We start from the raw sequence: 22,648 nt of genomic DNA, 5'->3' as shown, positions 1-22,648 counted from the left end.
TTGGGCTTACAGAACTTTGTTGTAAAAATTTTAAATGTTCTTGCAAATACTTTTATTGTGAAAGTGTTAAATCATCTTCCTTTTGAATTTTTTTTTGCCACAAATGGTATTATTATTACCTGAAGCTTGTTTAGTTGGAGGATAAAAGGCTAAACAAGGATAAAAAAGTAATTAACTGTGCTGAAAGACGGCTCATTTCATTGCCTTGACTCTAACTGTTGTGTCTGAAGATGCAAAAGTCGTTGGTGGCTTTTTAACTGTTTACAAATAGAGTGTGATTGTAAAATGTACAGTTGGGTTGTGTTCTGATTATGATATTAAGAAATCATGACATTTTGGGCTGCTTACCATAGAATTGTTTCTGACTTCCATTCTCCTACCCCTTAATGCCATTTGCTGTTTTGCTGCACATGCCTTGTTGGTTTTACTCGGGGCTCACTCAGTCTGAACCCCGAGTCGTTTGCTTTTTCCTCTGACCAGCTTCATTTCTCAAGAAGGACAACTGCAAACTTAAGAGGAGCACATGGAAAAAGTTTTAATGTTTCAAAAACTGGCATTTTAATATCTCCTGTTACAGCTACTTGCACCAGACAGTGAGAACAGGGCTGCTTCCTGCCCTTCGTCCAGCTGTCTTGTTAGTCTGTCAGGCAGGTCTGTGCATCCCTGTGGGACAGGACTTCCTTCTCCAACTTGTTTGGCTTTGCGCTGTTGGTGCCAGCACTGTGTTCCTCCTCCGAGGCTTGGCCATCACTACTCTGAAAGCTCTGCTATCTGATGCCAAACCAAAGCTGACCTCTCAACTCTCGCTAGGCAGGTCGGCCGCTGGTTGATCCTCAGGACTTTGCCTTGAGTAGAACTGACATCCAGATATACCTGCATCGGATCGATGGATTGATTGTACTGTTCAAGGGTTTGCAGCTCCATCACTGAGCTTGTTATGTGGAAATAAAATGTGGTTGGTTTTAAACACTGACAGTTGTTGTTGCCTCTCGAGTCTCTCTGTGATCAGGCTGTCCAGCTTCTCTCCAGGTTGACCAGCTCCATTCCCTCACAATAAGAATGGGGCCTCTGAAATTGGTTCTGTGAAAGAGAGAAAAGAGGCCTCTGCACTGGGAGTGCCTGCAGGATCTTGTGTGGCTGAAAGGATGCACTGAATGGGGAATTGCCTGCACCCAATTCAGGTCCCTCAGTCTCCCATGTCAGGTTCTGACCTATGGAGCTGAACACGGACTGGTAGCAGCTCCCCCTGGTGCCAGAGAAGGACCTTTCCAGCTCGCTCTAGAGATGCCGCCAGGAATGGACACTGGGCCTTTTCTACAAACCAGGCAGGTGTCTTAGTCCCTTGACTAAATGCTGCTGTGCTTTTCTGGTCTGCAGTAGGGGATTACTGAAAACAGTGATGAATGCCTGTGAACACTGAAAGTGCTTGACTTTGGGAGGGCAGGCCCACCTGGAGCCTTTGGCTGAATCTGTCTGCTCCTAAAAGGACCAGCCAGTTGTCCTAGGGTGCATTAATGGAAACCTGGTGCTTGTTAGGATTCTGGGCACAAAGGTTGTGGAGCATTGGCTTTCGAATGCAGGCCTCCTTGAGAGGAACTCTTCCACTCTCCAGGCCAAGGGGCTGCTATGAACTCACCTACCCACCCAGTCCAAATAGTGCTCTCCTGGACTGACTCACCGCTTGCTGCTCGGAAAGCTTGTGTGGAGCTGGAAAAGGGCTCCACTGGATGGGCTCCAGGGGCCAACTGGAGACAGAGACTTCGCTGGCCTTCCCAGAGTCAATCATGGGGTCGTTCACGCTGTTGGAGCTGGTGTCCCAGTTGTAACGAGGACTGGAGAGAGAGAGAGAGAGAGGCACACACAAGCAGCGACGTGGCTTCAAAGGGCAAAAATGGATATGGCTGCCAGTTGTGTCACCTGTGCTAGATCTCCACACTCTTCAGTATGAGGCCAGATAGTGTTTATAACACATTTTCATGGCCTGCAAAAAAATCTGTTGCATGAATGAAGTTTCACTTGGATCTCTTTTGTAATCAGCATGATATGATACAGGACAAAAGAGAAATGTGACAGAATGAGGTTTAGCCAGGCTGACCCCACTCTGGCCACATGGAAAGGGAGGGTGGCAGACAAAACTCGCATGCTTAACTGTCTGGCTGCATGGTTGGGTGAAAAAGTGCCTGGGCACAGCAGCCGCACAGGATCCCAGAGAAAGTGACACTGAAAGTGTGGAAGACTTGCCCCTCCTGGCGTGTGTCCCATGTGTGAAGGAAGTACCAGGGCTCCCTGAAGCAGATCACAACACAATCTTCATTGATGGCTTATCCAAGAACATTCTAAAAACCCTGGTCAAATCCAGGCAGGGCTTCAGCTACAGCACAGCAACAGCACAGCACTTGCTCTCCATCTGCCTTTTGGAGATGGTTTTTTTTCCTCCACTGTTTTCCAAGTTCCTATTTCCAACAGGCCGGCCTTAGAGACCACTTTGGGGGGCTTTTTCCTTTTAGCACCAGATAGTCCACACATAATGGAAAGTTGATTGCAGCACAATGATTGGGTGACTGGGCCTGCTTGGCTTCGCGCCAATGATGAGAACAGTTCTTGTGTTGGATGCTCTCTGGGCACACGCCCCTCATAGGAGGGTCTCCTCTACTATCTCCCCACACTTCCCCCCCTCATGTTCTGCCAGGAGGGGACGCTGTGTGGTCTGCTGCTGGAGCCTGTCCAACGTGTAAATCAGCTCAGGCGGAGGGGAGCGGCTTTTGCGCCTGGGGCTCCCCTTTTCAAAGAAACTCAGCTGAGCCCAGGGCTCAACTGGGGAGTTACTTTGCAATGAGAAAAGGCAGTGCAGCTCCTAGACAGCCCCTTTATCATTGCTGGGATGCGCTATGTACAGCCATGGAACATGTGACATCATAGGAGGGCCTTCGCCGAGAATCCACCAAGAGCCACTTTCAACCCCACCCCTTGACGGCACCAGCCAGAAATTGGGTAGTGAACAAATGGTGACGTCCTGCCACTGTTCATGGTGTTCACTGCCTGCCTCCACTATACTTCACCCCTGTATTCACATGTTACATTGATCTCTTTTCAAACCCCCCCCCCCATACAGGAAACTCCTTCGGACATGGACCTGGTGGCTTCTGTTGCTCTAAAAGCAGGACTGGTCGAACCCTGGCCCGAGGGTTCAGGTCTGGGGTTCGGCAAAATCCGTCCGTGCTGTGAGCCGACCGTTCCGTTCTACTTCAGCGTTGCAAGACATCCCTCTCGTTCAGGGGACAGGGTTGCTTTGGGCAGTTGCATCTGCCTGGACTTCCTGTCGCACAGCTTTCTGGGACACTGGGCAGATGACGCAACTGCTCAGAGCATCCCTGTTCCCTGAATGAGGGGGACGTCACTGAGTGCTGGTGCAGAACAGAAGGAAGTGATCTGAATGGGGACCACCTTTCCATTGCACAGTGGTTGCTACTTTGAGCACCACTGCTTTAAAGCAATGGCTCTCAAACTTTTTAGGGCTGGGACCCACTTTTTAAAATGACACTTTATGGGAGCCTACCTCACTTTATGAGATTTTAAGAAAAGGTGATCTAGAAAGAAATAATTCTATTTTCCAGTAATGTTCATGGGTTTTTTTTGTTTTGGGGGGGGGGATATGACTCCATCCCTAGCTCATAATGAGGCAGCCCCAGTGAATAGCCAGACTCCAGGGGCTTTGTGATGTGACCCAGCCCTCACCTGCTTGCTCTACCTGTCACTGATGGATTTGGAGAAAAAAGATGCTCAAACAATTTTCTCCCTACAGACATTCCTGCAAACTGCAGGAGCTCATCTCTTTGCAGGGCAGTTAGCGGCTCTGAGTTTTGAATAGCCTCAGGGCTGGAGACATTTGTTATCTGATCTTTCCATCACCCATGTTTTCATTGGAGGCTTGGCAGGACCCACCAGAAATTGGATCCCAACCCACAGTTTGAGAAATGCTGCTCTAAAGTACTGCTCTAGAATAGAGTGTCGCTTGTGTAGATTATTTTGCCACCTGGCTTGGGGCTGGTTCAAGTTCAACCCTAAGCAGAATGAGCAGAGGGCAGGCAGCTCTGTTTTACAAGCAAACACTGCAGATGCTCTTTGTTGAGATGCTTGCACTTGTTGCCTTGCTGCCCCTAAACTCAGCTGTGCCCCCCTCCTGCAGGACAGGGCGCTGCCAGTTACCTGGGCCGGCCAGCTGCACTGATGCATGGGGTATCCTGCAGCTGCTTGCAGGAGCAGTTAGGGGCCATGCAGTTGTCTTGACAGCTGCAGCAGTTGGTGTCCAGAATCTGCAAGTGAAGCAGCTCCTCAGAGTTGCTGAAGGCCGGGTTGTCCAAAGAGCTGGCTGAGGCCAGCCAAGGCTCGGACCAGTAATGCGCCGATACGTCATCAAGCCGACAGAAGCGCCGGTAGCTGGAAGGGAGCCAGATAAAGAGAGTCAGCATCCTGCAAGCGCAGCCAGACAGCCTTCCTGGTCAGAGCGGCAGGGGGGAGGGCTCTCTCGCTTCAAGGCTTGTTCCCAACACGATGGCTGCAGGGTGGATCCATGCCTCTTGGCTGCCAGGAGAGGTGGCAAGTGTTGCCCCTCCCAGACCTGGTGATGAGTCAGCCCCTACTCCTCCCACTCTCTGGAAGGGGGGGGGAGAGAGAAAGGAGGTCAGAACACAACAGGAAGTGTGGTGGAGAGGAGTAGGTTAGATGAGTGGGCTCTGGTCCTTCATTCCTCCACACTTCCTCTTGTTTCAATCCAGGGGTTGGGACGGGCAGTAGTGGGGGAGACAGAGGTGGGCGACCTGGAGCAACCTGCTGCCTGAGGCAACTGACTTAGTTGGCCTCAAGAACAGTCCAGGTGCAGGATAGCTCAGGCCTGCCAAGAAATTGCAAGTGCCAACTGGCAGCTTTTTTCCTACTTCTGAGGTGACAAGTAAAGTTCCTCAGTTGCAGCTCCTGACCCTGAACCTGGTGCTGCAGTGTCTGCACTCTCGCCTTTCAGGGGGCCCTTCTGCACTGACCTGTCTGTGGAGGCACCCCTCTGCACGGCAAAGGATTCTGGGGGGTGGCCAGTTGGGCCTCCCCTCTCAATTTGTGCGAGTTGGGAGCAGCACAGCCTGGAACACGCACCTGGCCGCAGAGTGGCGATCCTGCTCCACAGAGAGGGTGTGTTTGTATACCCTGGGAGAACATTTAGAGATGTTCTCTCACTGCAACTTGAAATGACACAGTTAAGAATTCCACCCTCTCCAACCTTCATCTCAGTCAACAGCATCGTATTCCTTTAGAATTGCCCAAACCCCTGAATCTCCTGGCCCAGGGTGAAGAGAGAAGCCCATTGGGGCTAAGACTATCTGCCAGTCCCATCCAAAAGCTGCAAAACCTTTTTTCATCCGCCTGACCAAGAAGTGGCTGATTCCTCAGCGTCTTTTGTTAATCAGTCTCTCTCGCTCATACGCACACACCAAGTCCCCAGCATATGTACGATTCCATTCCAGAGGTTTGTCTGGAAGTTGCAACATAAGTAGGTTGAAACAGCCAGCTCATGGCTGGCCCAGTGCAACTGCGCCTGCACAAAAGCCCAATGCTCAGATGTCTGCAACACAGGCAGCCAGTGCAGATGTATCCGCAGGTGTGTTCCAAATAAATGCATCCACAAAGCAGTGTCTGCAAACTCTGCCAAGCTGAGTTAAACTTGCCTTCCTTTATGTCAGGGGTCTCCAAACTCCAATCAGGGGCCAGATGCAGCAAGCTTTTAACCTGTCCGCGGCCAGCCTCTTGTCCCCTGAAAGCCTCTGGTCCACCTGACTGACCACAACCGGAGCTGTGCTCTGGTTGCATCTGGAGGGTATTCAGAGGGCCGGAGAGGTTGCATGAATGAGTCACTTATCTAAGTTCCATCTTGAATTTATTTATTTAAATATTTAAATTTTTTCCCCAGCCCTCAACACTGTGCCAGTTATTTGATGCAGCCCTCTGACCAAAAAGTTTGGAGATCCTGCTTTATGTGAAAGACTGACATTCATACAAGCAGTTCTAATGCCAATGTGTGACCAGTTTTTAGCCCTTCTGCGCATGCTTTACAGAGTAATCCTATCAGGGCTTTTCGCGGATGGATCTTGCAATCTGTCTGTGTAAGTCCTGGGCCAACTGCAAGAAAACCACTTCACTCCTTGCTTTTTAAAAGTCAACTTTTTTCCCTTTTAAGAATGGAGAGCTTTTTCATTTATACAGCCAATTGGTACAGCCAATTTCATTTATACAGACAAATAAAAACCATTTGCAACTTATTTAAAAACGGTTATGGGAATGAAAGGGGAGGGGAAGTGGGTTCATGACACACGGGCACCAGCCAATCAGTGCTATGCACAGTTGCCCTGAGCTCAGTTCTGGAAAGTTTGAATGCAATATGGTTTCACTGTACGATTAATGCCTGCTTTATGCTCCCGGGCTTGCTCTCTGAATGCCTTACAGCTGACAGCCAAAAATTGTACAGTCCAAGAACTTAAAGTCTCTTTTGAATCATGCAATTCCCCTTTCATAGGGACTCAAGTCATAACTATTCTTCTCTGGGTCACACTAAATTTTGTCAGTGCAAAGGGAGCAGGTTGTCAGGAAATAGGGAGCAGGTTGCAGGAAATTGCATGTTGCTAAATGCATCTTGGGCTTCTGTTATTGGCACTGTGGAACAGCCCAACTTTCTATGTTGTGGGGCGGGGTGGGGGAGTCCCAAAGCTGGTGGCATCAGATCTGCCTCTCCCCTTTCACGCACCCGAGGAACTGTGAAGGACAGTGTGCCGCAGCCTCTGGCTGCCCTAGTGGCCAGCATCCTGGAGGACTGGCTCAAGTCCAGATCTCACAAACATCGGAAGACTACGGGGTGGCGGCAGCAGGTCCACAGCTGCTGCTCCAGCTCAGGAAGCTGCCCCCGGAAGCCCTGGCTATGACATCAAGGGAAAGTGCCTATGCACATGTGTGGGGGGTGGGGGGCGAACTGCACAGCCTGGACTACTGGGATTCCTATTGTGCTTGTCATCTGTGCAACTGTATCCCTAAGACAGAAGAACCTTCCCTTCCAGGGCAAGACCCTTATGGCCACGGACCAAAAAGGTGCAATGTGGGAGGCAGAGCTTCGGGAGGGCAGGCTGGATTGGGGGTGAACATAAGCATACAAGAGCCCTGCTCCATCAGGCCAAAGGCCCACCTAGCCCAGCTTCCTGTATCACAGAGGCCCACCAGATGCCTCAGGGGGCACAAGACAAGACCCTGCATCCTGTTGCCACTCTCTTGCATCTGGCATTCAGAGACAGTCCACTTCAAAATCCAGGAGATGGCACAAACCCATCATAATTTGCAATCTGTCAGGTAACCTGTGACGACGCTCTTCTTCATCAATCTCTCCAATCACCTTGTAGACCTCTAGGTCAGACTCCATCACCACATCCTGTGGCAAGGAGTTCCACAGACTAATTACACTGCATAAAGAAATATTTTCTTTTGTCTGTTCTAACTACCACAACACTCAATTCTAGTGAATGACAACTGCTAACCCCCGAACCTCAGTTGCGATCCACAGTGAGGTCGGCGGACTCTTTTTGGAACACAAAAGAAGTGGGGAGTTCCAAGCTCCCAGCTGCAGACCCCATCAGGAGAGGTCAGGTATAACAAGGGTGTCTGGAAAAAGCTCTTCTCATCTGGGTTTGGGCAGGGCCAAAGTTGGAGCTGTGCCATGTGAATTGAGAAATTCATGGTGACTGGAGGGGAAAAGAAGAGGAAGGGCAGAACCGTGCTTAGCCCAAGAAGGGCTGGCAGGGATGCAGTCCCTGCCCTCATGTAGCACTCCGTGTCTGGAAAGGAGGTGCTGGGGCTCAGACCTGCCTGGAGACGTCCCCTGTGCCCTGCACCCTCACTCCAGTGATGGGGGGTCGGCTGTGGTGCTTCACTGCAGAGAAGGGCTCTGCCTATAGTCAGAAGCACTCATTGCTCCCGTATTCCAGAGATTCAGGCTCCTGAGAGAGCAGTTTCCAAGTTCTGGACAGAAACCAGCGCGCCTCCAATTCAGATCCTCTCCCCCTCCCCACAGCCCTGCAACACACACACACACACACACCCTCCCTGCTCAGCTGCACACTCCACCCAGGCCCCCATTTCCCCTGGAACCTGGCCGAGTGCCAGCTGCGTGCTTTTCCCTGGAGTGCCGGCCTTCCTTCGAAGCAGGAAACCCGCCCATCCTCTCAGCCCAGGGCCCCTTCCGCCCTCCCAGGCCAACCAACAATCTGAAGGCCAGGCTGGCAGGCTGGGAAGTGACAAGGCACAGCCCTGCCACTCGGAGCCCAAGCAGGGGACAGCTTCCACTCCAGGGGGGCTTCGCACACAACACAAGCTGGAGAGAGTTGTTCCTGGGGGGATGGAGGCAGGAGACAGCTCAAGCAGGTGGTCTCGGCCAGGCATTTGGAGAGGCAGGAAAGGCAGAGAAGGAGGGGGGCACACAAGGCTCACCTGCTCTTGGTCTGATCGGCTCTGGCCTCCAGAAGCAGCGTCCGGACCCTCCGGATCACCAGGCCGGCAATGGCTGTGCCCACCACCACCAGGCTCAGCAGCAAGCCACAGGCCACCCCCAGCAAGCCCTGCTGGGTCACTTTGTAATTGCAGCGCATGCCCAGGAACCAGAAGTCGCTGCCCACAGGGCACCTGGAGGACCAAGGGATGGAGCCATCAGGCCTGGTGGCGGCGGCGGCACCCTCCCTCCCAAACCCTAGGCGCATGCACACACCCCATGGATCATGCCCCCCAGGACGAGCACTCACTGGCAAACGGGGATGTGGTTCACCTCATGGGTGCAAATGCCCTGGTTCTGGCAATAGTCCCGGTGGCACTGGGAAGTGCAGACGGCATCACCATCCTCCCCGGCAATGCACTCATAGCCAGCGTGGCAGGAAAAGAGCACAGCACACAGGTCCAGGTGCCTCTCTGTGAGGACAGACGGACACAGAAGGCTTATGTGTGTGAACACGCTCAGCTATCTAGGATGTGTTGCTCCAATTCAGGGTGGGCATCCTCACTTGGTGGGACAGGACCAGATTTCTGGTGGGTCCCACAGAGCCTCCAATTAAAACACAGGGGCGGGTTTTAAGACCAGATAACTAATTGCCTCAAGCCTTGAGGCTATTCAAAAATCAGGTAGCTGCTAATTGCCCTGCAAACTGCTGAGCTCCTGCAGTTTGCCAACTTCTGTAAAAAGGAGATAAAGGTTTGAATGTCTTTTTTCTGTTGTGTTTTTTTTCCAAGTCCATCAGTGACAGCTGGGTCACAGAAATAAGCCCCGCAAGCCTGGGGGCTATACCTTAGGGTTGCCCCATTATGAGAAATGGTTCGAGTTTTTTTGCAAATAAATAAATGAAATATTACTTGTAAATAAGTATATAAAATATTGTTTCTGTAAAGATCACCTTTTTTTAAGTTTTGTAAAGTCAGGTTGGTTCTAATTGAGTGTTGTTTCAAAAAGTGGGCCCTGGTGCTAAACGGTTTGGGAACCACTGCCCTGTGCCCTCAGGATCCACGCTGACCGGCTAAAGCAACCAGCCCCAACAATGCAGCCCCAAGGTAAGGTAACAAACACGGCCTTGCCTGGAGGAGGCCTTCTTGACTGCTCTCCCACTGCAAGATGCAGAGCAGTCTCAGCGTTGGAAAGTCGGTTAGGATTTAAAACCAAGTCATTTAAAACCACGTGGACACCCAAAGCTGTGCATTTCACTGCCAGCCACACCTGTGAGGCCTCTGGGGGGCCGGTTTCATTCAGCTCCTGTGCAGACCCCCACCCAGAAGAGCAGGAGCCCCGGAAATCTTACCTAGCGTCGTGCTCCACAGCACCCTGGCATCAGCCACCCACAGCTCTGGCGGCAAGCGCTCTGCCAGCCACGACCGGTTCAGAGTGGCCCACAAGCCAGAGGCCTCTGCCCGGAACAGGGCATCAAACTCCACAACCACGCTGCCTGGCCTGCGGAGAGGAGAGAAGGCCGGGCTGGGTGAGCTTGGCAGAGAGAGCCAAGTGCTACGGGGCAAGTCTAAACAGACCCTGATCCAGGATGCAGTTGGGAAGCAGGAATGGATCTAGACTGACTTGGGCTCCACTTGGTCTTCCTGTTCCCACGTATGCCACCTGGCCGACCCACTCAATAACTCAGGATGGCCCACAGAAAGGTCCTTGGCAGGTGCTCCACACCAGCGATCCACTTGGAGACACCCCAGACTGTACAGCTTCCAGCTCTGAGCTGGCTTTCCAGGAGCCTGGGTGCCCTGGTGGGTCAGGCTCTGCTGGGTTCTCACCCCTCCCAAGCCCTAGAGACATGGCAGGCTAGAAACCAAACAGGAAAGACAAGACACCTACCGGATGGTTTTCACTTCCAGTCGCTGAAATCCAGGCAGGGAAGCCAAGAGGGGAGCAACCTAGAAAAAAGGGGGAAGAGGTGTGAGGTGTCTGGCTGTACTGCTGCTGCTTTGCATTGTGGGGGGGGGGCGCAAAAGAGGGCAGCACCAGCACCCAGAAGGCTGACAGTCAAAGGCAGCTCCGTGCTGGACCTTTTGGAGATGCAGTTCCCCAACGTCCCCCACAGTGCAGGTGTCAAGGAAGAGGCTTTCTCTTCCCCGCCAAGACTTTAATCTCCACCTTGGAGAAGGTGAGCTCCTAAGCTAGGTGTGCCTGGTCAGCTTGTGGGAGTTCAGGTGAGGCTGCCTTGGAACAGGCATTTCTGGAATACAGAAGTGCACCTGCTGGGCTTTGAGGGGAGCCAAAGGATCTGACCCTTCCTCACTGGCACTTCTTCCCAACCTGTTTCCAGGCTCAATTCAGGGTGCTGAATTCTACCCTTACAGACCGCAGTGGGTCCTTGGCACCAAAGCACTTCCAGAATCGTCTCCCCCAGATATGAATCTGCCTGGGCTTTTTGACCCACTTCTAAGTCCTGCCCAGTGTGCATTGGGTGGGCACAAGACATGGCCTTGTTGGTCGTGGCACCTGGAATTTACCACAAGTCCGCTTGGCCCCAAACCCGGCAAGGAACTCACAAGAGTTGGTTCTTTTCTGCCACCAATATCAAACGGCTAGAATAGTCTGAGGCACCCAAATTTATTTTGTAATCATTTTTTTTTGTACTGCATGGTGTGTTTTGGCCTGGCCTGGCCCCCTCAAAGCCCAGGCCCCAGGGATTTTGCCCCCCCACCCCCTCTCCTCAGGTCTGCTTCCACTGCTCTAGCCCACAGCTCTCCTCACCTCCACACCTCCTCCTCTGCTCTGCCCCCCTCTTCCTTTTCCAACCCAAGGAGTGGGAGAAGCAGAAGCTGGCACATCGCCAGGCACAGAGGAGGTAGTGCTTGGCACAGCCCCCCAAGTGCTGGGAGATGTTGGGCCAGCCCTGGGAGACGGGCAGTTTTCAGCGACTGCATAAGTCCATGGGGAATGACCACCGGGTTGCAGCGCTGGATTCTTGGTCACTCAAACAGGATCAGCCCCATGGCAAGGGCCACAGGAGCGCTACAATGCCACAAACTGGGAGTGTGCAACATGGAGTCTGCTGCCCAAGGCAGTACCCAGGACCCACCTCACCCGACACTGCACCAGAGACTGTCTTTCTCCTTGTCTGCCTCCTTCCCCCTCCCTCCCCAACAGAATTAACTTCAAAAATGGTGATGTGACCAACTGTCTTCTGGTTGGGTTGTGTGGTTGATTTTGGCAACAGCCCCCCCCCCCAAGTTGGTGACAAAAGACACCCAAGACTGAGCTGACATGAACAGGAAATATTCCCCCCCCCCAGTTATGCTCCTGTCATTCCTCTGAGATTCCCCGTTCCATACGTTGCTTCCAAGAGGGGGAAATCACGAATGATCCATCCTCTACTGAACACAAACAGAGCACTTCCTGCCACTGCACCATTTCCTCAGGGGAGGTAGTCTTCTGCCCAACACACTCACCGTTTCATTGATGCTGAGCACCAGACCCTGGTACTCGGCGGAATGGGGATTCTGGAAGCTTCTGGAGAACTCCATGGCCAGGACCAGCTCACAGGGGACGTGCAGGAACGCGGCTGAGCAGGGGTGGGAAAGAACCCCCTGGGCCCAGCTCAGCCCAGGGAGCAGAGAGAGAAAATTATCTTCATGGCACCAAGCAGGGGCAGAGGCTGCAATGGGGCAAGATGGACCCAAGGGTGACGCTGGAACCTCCCTGCCACCTACACCAAGGCACAGGACTGGGCCCACCACAAGCAGAAGCTGTGAAGACCTGGGCAGGGGATTGCTTGGGACAACAAATTCAGCTGCTCCCACACTACCTTTTGCACAGGAATTTTGCTTTTAACAGAGCACCCAAATGAAGCAGTCGTCAACTGAAGCATTCCACTGTTTACGGCATTGTCCTCCCTGATAGTTTGGACCCTGTTGTAACAAGGCCACTAAACAGCCACCTTCCCTTACAGCAGGAGCCAGGCTGCCCCCTTCCTTCTTGCGCCTTTCAGTAGCTCCCTCAGTTGCATTCTGCCCCACAGTAAAGAAGCCTGCTTGCTTGATTGCAAAACACAGTGGGGAAGAGGGAGTCCCTTCTGCGCAAAAGGCCTGATTTGTGGCCATTTCTCTTGCAGGTGAGGCCAATCAAAAGCACAGCTCAGGCTTTTTTCCCCTCTTTTTAAATAGAGAAATAATGGTAGTCCAGGAGCATTTAGTAGGTCATCACTAATCCCCCAGCCTGGGTGGGGAAAAAGCAAACAGGCAGGCTGAACCTGCAAGCACTTTCAATCAAAGTTCCAAGGGACCTTTACTGGATGGGAGTTACTCGTAAGTCAACTCTCTAGAGCAGCATTTCTCAACCTGTATGACAGGACCCACTTGGTGGGTTGTGACCCAATTTCTGGTGGGCCCCACACCAGACGGCTGCTAACTGTCCCGGAAAGCTCGTGTAAGTTTTTAGGGAGATAAATGTTTGTCTTTTTTCTGGTGCGTTTCTGTCAATGACAGGTATTGGGGCAGGTGAAGGCTGGGTCACCCCTCAAGCCTTGAGGTTATTCATTGTCTCATGATGAGAAATGGATCAAGTTTTTTTGCAATCAAGCAAGCAAATAAATAAATAGCTCAGAACCCATCAGCCTATATGTGAAGTTTTGATTTTTTGCCCCAATGTGCATGACCTTACACTTACTGACACTGAAGCGCATCTGCCATTTTGCTGCCCATTCTGCCAGTCTGGAGAGATCCTTCTGGAGCTCCTCACAATCACTTCTGGTCTTCACCACTCGGAAAAGTTTGGTGTCGCCTGCAAACTTGGCCACCTCACTGCTCACCCCTGTCTCAAACATGGCTCCATGTGCCAAATGGCTGCCCCATGGAGAGCCACTTGCAAATCAAGCACCTGCCGTCTCTCTCAACCCCCCACCCCTAGCCTGTCCTTGCCACAGAATGGCAGCAACTATCGCCCACCTCAAGGTTCCCTCCCCCCAGCAGCCCCCACCCACACCCTGCTCTCCTTCCTTCCCAGGGGACAACAGCTGGCAGGGAGTGATGGACACTGGGCACCCGCCTGCCCTACTAACCTTTGAGGAGGGGCGGCTGGTTCTCTGCCACGAAGACTCGCCGGCCCCTTCCACGGGTATCGTCTGGCACAGCAGGTGCAGGGCGTGTGTGGGCGTCCTCTGGCACAGGGGCCACGAGCCAGGTGCTGGCAATGGCAGGGCCACCTCCTGAGGCACCCCCTGGCTCAGGGGCTGGCAGAGGTGGCCAGGTGTTCCAGCTGCTCTCCAGGGGCCCTGAGGTGGCTGTCGTCTGAGCAGGCCCTTTGCTATGGGAAGAGGGGGCAGGTTCCTCTCTCAGAGAGCTTTCTGTGGGGGCACTGGGGCGCCTCCCCCACTCCCACCATGGAGTCCCGGCTGGAGGAGCTGCTGGCCGAAGGGTCCACTGCAGCCGACTGGATGCTGCTGCTGCTGCTGTCGCACTTGTGGGTGCAGCTGAAGTGGGGAGCGCAGTGGACTGGGAGAGGCTGAGCTCTGGATCGTGAGCAGAGTGCACAAGCTTCAATGTGACCCCCTCTGTGGAGAGCAAGGCAATCTCAGAGCCTGCTAGGGACCCACTGCGACTGGCAACCTGGCTGGCAGGGGACTGCACCTTTCTACTGACTGTCCCCACAGAAGTCCCATCTGTGGTCTGAGGAGGGGCTGCCTCTGAGGTGGAGCCCTCTCTGACTGGCTGCTCCACATAGATGGCTGGAGCTTCCTGGGCTTCTCTCCTAGAGTCTGTAGGCACCCACCACCCACTTTCTGCAGGACTGGCCGAGGGCTCTGGAGAGCTGTGAGCCAGCCCAGAAAGGACCCCCTGGAGTGCAAAGTGTGTTGGCCCAGGAGGGGATTGTACAGACCATGTGCTGAAGGGCTCAGAAGGGACAAGGGTTTCCCGAGAGCCCCACGTCTCTCCTGTGGTAATGGCAGGGCCGTCCTGAGGCACCACAGTCCAGAGGGGCCCACTGCTGGAGACTGGAGGAAGGTCTGTGCAACGCTGGTGTATGGTCCTGACCAGACCTGCATCCAGTCTGGGCCCAAGAGTGCCTGGTCTTTCAGTGACGTCTGCAGGGAGCCTTGCTGGACCCACAGACAACGTGGACAAACTGGGCCCCGGAGTCGGGCTGTTGCCATAGAGGGTGTGATCTGAGCCAGAAGGATAAACAGTGGAGTCCACCAGAGCCAGAGGCACAGTTGCCCCCGAGGAGAAGGGTGCAACTTTGGTCCCATATGCACCCTCCTTAGGGGTTGCAGCAGAAGAAGGCAGAGCTGGAGAAGGAGGCAGAGCCCTGGTTACCGCTGCACTTGATGTGCTCCCTCCAGTGCTGTCAGGAACCGCAGCATCGTCTGCAACCTTTGGCAGGTGACCTGTCCCTTCCAGGGACTGTGGCACAGCCGTACCAGGGGAAAGAGGTCCCACAGCCACCTCAGGCTCCATGGGCTCAGCCTCTAGATCTAGCCCTGGTGTCACCTCCAGCTGCGCATGGGCCTGGCTGCCCCCTGGCTGCCGGGGGAGCAGCTCCAGCCCCGCCACAAGTGAGCTGCTGCTGCTGCGTTCATGGGGTGGTGGCAGCCGCATGGACAGTGTCCTGGAGGTGGCTGCCGCCCCTTCCGGCCCCAGGGTCTCAAAGGATACCGTGGAGACTGGGTCTGTAGTATCCCTGGCTGCTGGCCAAGTGGGAACCAGAGGAGTGCCCTGGGTGTCCGTGGGGGGGCTGGTCTCGCTTTCCTGGGACATCCAGCTGCTGGCTCCGCTCAGCCAAGGCCCCCCTGCCGCAAGTGTCCTCAACTCCTCCACAGAGACCACACTGGAAGCTGCATTCCCAGCCGAGGCAGCCCCTGCCGTACTCTTGCTTCCAGGCTCAGGAGTCAGAGTCCACCTGGCTCGGCTGGACACCCACTCCCAAGTGTCCTGCAGCACGAAAGGAACCGTGGCTGGCCAGCCCTCCGCGGCTCTCCCTTCAGGACCTGAGCGACGAAATCCTTCTGAAGTGGAGGAATGGCCAGAAGTGGGAGCTGCCACCTCCTCTGGAGAAGTGGATCCGGGAAGCAATGCCAACATGGGGAAGAGGGTCAGGAATCTGGTGGCGACAGAGGGCGACATTGGCTGAGGCTGCAAGCTGGTCCCGAGAGCACTGGGGGCCCTGGTCCTCTCTGCTCCCCCCGCATCTGGGGTGGGGGGCTGAGTCCTTCCCCCTGCAGTGCCCAACGCGCTGCCGTGTTCCATGGCTGTGGCACCACTTGGCACCCCTCCTGGGCTCACCTCAGAATCAGCAGAAAACGTTGCCAGGCTGGGTGACGGTGAAGAAAAGGGAAGGGAGTTGGCCACAGGACTCTGGGAGCTGCTGCTGGGACGAGGCTCAGTGCTGCCAGGGAAGGGGTGCTCCCGCTCTGGGGCAGTGCTGGGCTCCTGCGCTGGGGAGCCTTCCCACTCCGAAGATCTCAAACCTGCAGGTAGGGCGGAAAGATCAAAAGTTGACTCAGACAGAGGAGGGCTTACACATTTCTTTACCCAGAGTTGCATTAATCTGAGGAACTCCTTGCCACAGGATGTGGTGATGGCATCTGGCCTGGACGCCTCGAAAAAGAGATTGGACAGATGGATGGAGGAAAAGTCCATCACAGGTTATAAGCTGTGATGAGTAAATGCAGTCTCTGGGTTTTAGAGGAAGCCTCTCTCTGAATGCCAGACTCAAGGCAGGGACACCAGGATGCAGGTATCTTGAGGTCTTGAGTGCTCCCTGCGGCACCTGGTGGACCACAGTGCGATACAGGAAGCTGGACTAGATGGGCCATGGGCCTGATCCAGCAGGGAAATTCTGAGGTTCTTATGAGCTTACCCTCCCAGGTTGAAAAACATGGCTGCAAACTCAGCATTCCAGATGCCAACCCCAACCGCTTTTTCCTTAGTCAGTCGCAAGGAAGTTGATGTCTCCTGTCAGTTCTCCAGAGCAGGGCCAACCTGGCCCAGCCAACCCTAGACTTCACTGGGGAGTTTCTCTCTAGTATGTTGTGGGGGTGGGGGGGCAGCAGTGCCATCCCCATCCATGTGCTCCAGATTTGGCTCTCCACCCAGGTGGATGGAAGGCTGGATGAGACCCAGCACGGGCCAGGCGCTTGGAGAGCCCCACATCTGTCAATATTGTGCCGTTAATTTATCGTGCAGCAAATTACTTTTGGAAAGTTGGCAATGACCAGCAGTGGTGTACCTAAGGGGGGTACATTGTCCCAGGTACCACGCTTTGAGGGAGTGTCTTAGAGGCCCCCGAAAGGCACTTCACAGTTTTCCAGTGGCTTGCGCCCAAGTTGATAACCGGCGGGGGGGGGCAGTGCCAGTTGGATTTGTGTCCTCAAATCCCAAAGCATTTTGTGCCATCTCTTACACCAACAAGCAGAACACCTACTGGTAGCCCAGAGCGGGTTCCTCTGTCAGCACAGGGATTTGACCTGGCTGGCACCCTGGAGAGCCACTGCGGGAGAATGGGCATTGCTAAGTGGAGGAGGACCCATTCCCCTGGAGGTGCCAGAGATGCCTGGCACAAACTGGCATCCCTGCGGCATCCACAGGGAATTGCACTAATCCTGCACACTGGCAGTCTCTGGAAAAGCGAATATCAGGAGAGGTCAGGGCCACCCACTTTCCTGTTCTGAGGGGTTGCAGGTTTCCTCTTCCCCCTGCACCAGCACCCTAGAATCTGACATCACGACTCTGCCTTTGTTCTGATTTCTGTGCAGATTCCCCCTCCCACCCCAAACAAGCTGAACGCCAATTCAAGTCAGCTTTCCAGAAACGAAGCTCAAAGAAAAAGTGACTGGGAGTCTGCAAGATCCTTGGAATGCCACTCAAACCAACCTCTCTGAGCTGCAAGATCACACCAGAGCGCCTTGTCTAGATCTTATCTCACTGTGCAAGGAGGAACTGCTAGACCTAAGCTGCTGGACAGGGTGGGTGGAAGAGACCAAAGCAGTGTAGTAGTCGGGCGCAAGTTCATTTGTCCACAAAGGCAGACACGTAGGTTAGAATTCACAGTGCGAATTAAGACAGATTTAAGTCTGCCAAAGCAACCAGAAGCAAATCTGCTCTTATTTTTCAGATTAGTCAACATGCAGCAACGCAATCCAAATAGTTATGCTCTGGTTTTCTCATCCTTCCCTTCACTGCACTCCCCAGACACAGACCTGTGGGGCTCCACAACCCCCTGCAAGCTCCAGAGGCAGCAGGCCACAGGCATTTTATTGTTGGGGGAGGTGTTGGATGCAGGACTCCTGACCTTCCTCCCAAAGGCCCCACCTAAGCCAAGGAGGTGATGGGGGCACAGAGGCTCCAGGGGCACCCCCACTGGCAGCGGAATATTCCAGAAAAGCTCAAATTAACTATCCAAAACAACCATTAAGGACAACCCACCCAGAGAGTCTGCCTTGCCATCTCCGCGTTGCCATGACAACAGGTCCTTTCCTGGCACAGGCTGTTATTTGACGCACACGGTTTGGGGCGGGTGGCAGCCTGTCGCCTCGGCTGCAAGAGGAAGCTGAGCACTGTAGGAAGCTCACCTGGGTCCCTCCTGCACAACAGTGGCACTCAACAGGTGAAGAGGACAGAAGTAGGGGAGACACCAAGCCTCCAACTTCTGGTGGTGAAGGAAGCAGCAACTGTCTGCACCCACGCACAGAGCAGTTGTGACTGCCAGCACAACACACCATTGCTTGCTAACATCCACTCACCCTGGAATGAGGAAGACCCCCCTCCTTCTTGGGGACAAGGCAGGCTCTTGCCTGCTTTCAGACCACTGTGGGCTCTCAAAAGCAGGCAAGCTGAGAGGTCCACTTTAATTTGCAGATCAATCTGCCTTTTCAATCCCCCAAACCAAAGTTTGCTTCCCAATTAAAAGCACAACATAAACAATCAAGAACAAAGAACCACAATTAAACTATAAAAACCACCATCCAGGAATCAAAGGAAGAGCAGGAGGGAAGCAACTTCACCAAAGGCCCACTGGGGAGGGAGTCTCCACCTTCAGCTGGCGTACTAGACAAAGCCAAGTAAAGGCACCCCTGGCCTCAGATGACATCTTGGCACTGAAGGGCAAGGCAGGTCCGAGAACCCCCAAACCAGCCTGCAAGCCTGGCCTCTTAGGAGGAGAACAAGTAGATAAGCAGTGGAAGCAAGTGGACCCGCTGTCAAGCTGCTGCCTGAGACAACTGCCCCAGTTGGCCTAGTGGATGGACCAGCCCTGACATGGATGCCAGCACAGCTCCGTTTTCTAGGAAGGCAGCTCTAGGAACTGATTTCTCACAAAACCAAGAAAAAACAAGCACCCGCATCCAAGACACACGTCTAGAAGACACACATCCTGGTTTCTTCTCAAGAGGGAAAAAGGACAACACTGTCAAAAAAGAGGCTGTAACCCTTTCTCCCCCGCCCACCACAGTGACAAATGCACCCACACTGCTACACTGTCACTCTGAAGATCAGATCATGGCTGGAACTAGGACTGCACATTGGAACATGTCAAGGGAGGATAATGAGCAGACATGTGCAAGAGCGCCTTTCTGGCACCATGATGCAACACATATCTCCAAAATCCATTTGTTTTCACATTTTTGTACCACCCTTCCTCCAGGGACCTGAGGGTGTTGTCTACGGTTCCTCCCCTCCTTTTGCTCTCAAACAATCCTGCTGGATAGGTTAGGCTGAGAGAGGGTGACTGGGCCAAGGTCACCCAGAAAGCTTTGTGGCTGAGCTGGGATTCGAATCTGGATCTTCCAGGTTTACACCAGTTACACCAAACCACTGCACCATCCTGACTTTCAGGCCCCATCCTGGCTCAATGGCTCCAGCAATGGTGCATCTTACTGCAGAAAGACGTCGAGGAACCCCCTATTTTGACTCAATGTCTCCAGGCAAGAGAACCTCCTTTCCTGTGACCCAAGGCAAGGCAAGAAGCAGGCAGTGCTGACCCAGAGGCACCATCCACTTGGGAAGCTCTCCCGTCAATGAAGTGTGCTCACACTTCCTCACACCCACTTCCTCACACTGCACCCCATACTAATCAGGCAACCATTGGAGTTAACAACAACAACAGGTATTTATATACCGCCTTTCTTGGTCTTTATTCAAGACTTTATTCAAGGCGGTTTACATAGGCAGGCTTTATTTAAGTCTCTTATTAAATAGGGATTTTTACAATTTCAAAGAAGGTTCTTTCTTTCAAGAACGACTTCATGCAAGGTGTTTCATTCCAATCTGGCTTCACATTCTGGCCTCCATCCTCCCACGCTCCGAGCAGATGGAACAGCTCAGCTGCAGCTTGCCAGCTGCTTCAAGGTCGCACGGTGCCGGTGGCCTCGAACTGGCGACCTTGTGGATGTTATCTTCAGGCAGACGGAGGCTCTACCCTCTAGACCAGACCTCCTGCCCTACCTACCAAGGCCACCCTACCTACCAAGCTGGCTTGAAACTCCTCTTGCAAGCCATGCCCACAAATATTCACACAGTATGAATCATTCTTTCAACATGGAACAGGACAACATGGAGGGAACGGCACACACACACACACACACACACACACACACACACACACACACACACACACACACTCCAGCACACTCTTAAGGGACCTCCGGCCCTCCTTGATTCTGTCCAATCCCCATTTCAGGCCATCCAAACATGTGGACTCCCAAGCCTCTGCCACACTTAGCTGCCCCCGTCTTCAAGACCCACCTAACTATGTTGGGGTGAGAACCACAAGGTATTGTCTGCAGAGTGTTCAAAGTGCTATAGACACACGAAGTGTCCCTGTTCACCATCAGGAGCTACCAATGGCTGGATTTATGCACAACAGACTCCAAACCTTGGAGTCAGCCACTGTGATGGTGTCCAGTAATGGTACAGCGGAGGCCTGCAGAGCTGTTGGCCTACGAGGTCAGCCGGGACCAACACACAAGCACATGCACCAGCAAAAAAAGTGACGCAAACAGCTTTGGAGAGAGGCCCTCTGGAAGGCTCCTGCCATGGCCTACTGGCTCTCTCTTGGAGCCGGCACCCTCCTCAATGGAAAGCACCCTCACTTGGGAGCAAATGCTCAGTGTCCACCACAGGTCAGGCATCAGTGTGTGCAAGGCACTGGAGTGGCGGCAGAAAAGAAAACATTTCTTTACCCAGTTTGTGGAACTCCTTGCCACAGGACGTGGTGATGGAGTCTGGTCTAGATGCCTTGAAAAGGTCTAGATTGGACAGACTGGTGGAGAAAAAGTCCATCATAGCACATAGGAGAGAAAGTCCATCCACAGCCAAGGAGGGAGGTCCTCCATGCTCCCAGTGGAGATGTCTGAGTGGAACCTGGGACCTCCTTGGGACGGAAAGCTGCCTGCTCCAGAGAAGGAGCACCAGTCCCTCCATCCGCCACACAGAGAGGCTCTGCTCCAAGGTCTGGGATGGAGGAAGGGGGAGCCAAAGTGCTCAGAGAGCTGGAGCTGCCTCCTTGCAAGGAAAGAGGGGCTGTCGCACTTGGGGGGCTTTGAGCTTTGGCGAAAAGGAGACAAAGAGAGGCTGCATTCAGACCCACTTTCCTGGGAGTAAGCCTCATTGAGCAGAAGGCGGCTTACTTCCGAGTAGATCCACGTTAGTCTTCTACAATGACGCCTGGTATGGAGAGAGGCTCCTCCATCAGCCCATGAAACTAAGCAGTGGGAGATGGGGGGGGAGCAGCGACTGCTTCACCCAGCGCAGCATCCCTGGGGGGTTCCTGGGGTTTTCTGGTGGCTCCAAAAGGGGAGGGACAAATCCCTGGGGGTGGCGGGCCCGGTCCACGGCTAGTCATGACCTGGCAGGGGCAGTGGGGGGGCGCCCTCCTCTCCTGGGGGGCTTCTCCACCGAGACATGCCCCGGGGGCAGAACAGGCTCCTTCCTCGCTCGCCTCGCGTCCTCCCGCGGCAGATGCTGCCGTCGGGGATGGAGCCGGGCTCGGCCGCCGACGCCGGGCTAGGGCTTGTCCCCAGGCGAGAGCAGCGTGCCTCTGAGCGTGTGCAGAGGGCCGCGCCTGCCCTTCGCTGCCGACCTTCGTGCGTCCCGGGGGCGCCTCTGCCCTCCCGAGCCCGGCAGGGAGGGGAAGGGAGGGTTGGGAGCGCCTCCTAGCAGCACGAAGCGCCCAGCCGCCCCCCCCGCCCAGGCGCGCCCCGGCAGGTGTCCGCCCGCCCGCCCGCCAGCCCGGGGCCCTTACCTGCGGCGCCCAGCAGGGCCAGGAGCGGCAGGAGGCGGCTGCCCATGCTGCGCCCGCTCCTCCGCGCGCCGCCGCGGCCGCAGGAAGCCCCTCTCCGTGCGCGGGCGGGCGGGCAGCCGGGCGCGCGCGCCGGGCGGGGGGCAGAGCGGCGCCCCAGCCTCGCCGGACCCGCCCCGAGCATGTGCAGAGCGCCGCCGCCGCCCACTGCCGCTCCGCAGGGCGCGCGCCTGCCGGGGCCGCTGCGGCTGCCAAGGGCACCCTGCGGGTGGCAGCAGTCGGAGGGGCTGCGAGCCCGGCTCCACCTGCTCCCCGGGGCCGACGCACCGGCCCCGCCCCCCTTGGAGGCGACTAGCCACATGCAGTCCATGCCATTCTTTCTTGGTGGGGCTCCAGGGCCCTCGGCCGCAATCCTGGCCCCACCAATTGGCCCCACAGCCGCTGCCCTGCTGCTGTGTGGGGGGTCCAGAGGACTCCACAGCCTCAGCCTCTCCCCATCGGCCGCCCTTGAAGCAGAACACAAAAGAAGTAGCCAAACAGGCTTCGATTTCCAGCATTACTGCCCCCCCCCCAAAAGCTCAGGCCGGGAGAATTTGCCCCTGCGCTTCCAGGCAGGTGGACCTTCCCCCCCTTGCACAACTGGCAGCGGAGAGCGTCACCCTCTTCCCTTCCCCATCCAGTGGTTGCAGTGGGCGTGTGGATGGAAACGGGAAACCACCACCTCAGGCAACTGCCTCAGTTGGCCTCATGCACAGGCTGACCCTGTCCTCACTTGCCCCCAGCAGAACCAGTTGACAAGGGGACCGTTGCCATCCAGCTGGTCTCAAGGGCCTTCCAAGCAGCACTCAACTAGCCCCCCAGGAGACTCAGCCCCAGGCTGTCCTG

At 54.6% G+C, this 22,648-nt stretch overlaps 1 protein-coding gene across 1 annotated transcript; it reads right to left on the bottom strand.

Moving 5' to 3' along the window:
• Positions 1-519: 519 nt before the first annotated feature.
• On the bottom strand, positions 520-22,133 carry LOC136663832 (mucin-2-like). The gene is made up of 10 exons (XM_066640792.1): positions 21,767-22,133; positions 13,590-15,995; positions 11,983-12,095; positions 10,403-10,461; positions 9,864-10,012; positions 8,823-8,985; positions 8,515-8,706; positions 4,207-4,437; positions 1,679-1,832; positions 520-1,080 (listed from the first exon to the last, which is right to left on the bottom strand). The coding sequence occupies exons 1-10, from the start codon at positions 22,131-22,133 to the stop codon at positions 1,006-1,008; spliced, it is 3,909 nt and encodes a 1,302-aa protein (XP_066496889.1). The 3' UTR covers positions 520-1,005.
• Between the last annotated feature and the right edge of the window lie 515 nt (positions 22,134-22,648).

Source organism: Tiliqua scincoides, chromosome 13 (assembly GCF_035046505.1).
Source record: "Tiliqua scincoides isolate rTilSci1 chromosome 13, rTilSci1.hap2, whole genome shotgun sequence".
In the NCBI taxonomy this organism is placed as follows: domain Eukaryota; kingdom Metazoa; phylum Chordata; class Lepidosauria; order Squamata; family Scincidae; genus Tiliqua; species Tiliqua scincoides.
The sequence above is the reverse complement of the archived record's forward strand: the minus strand, read 5'-3'. Positions and strand labels throughout refer to the sequence as shown.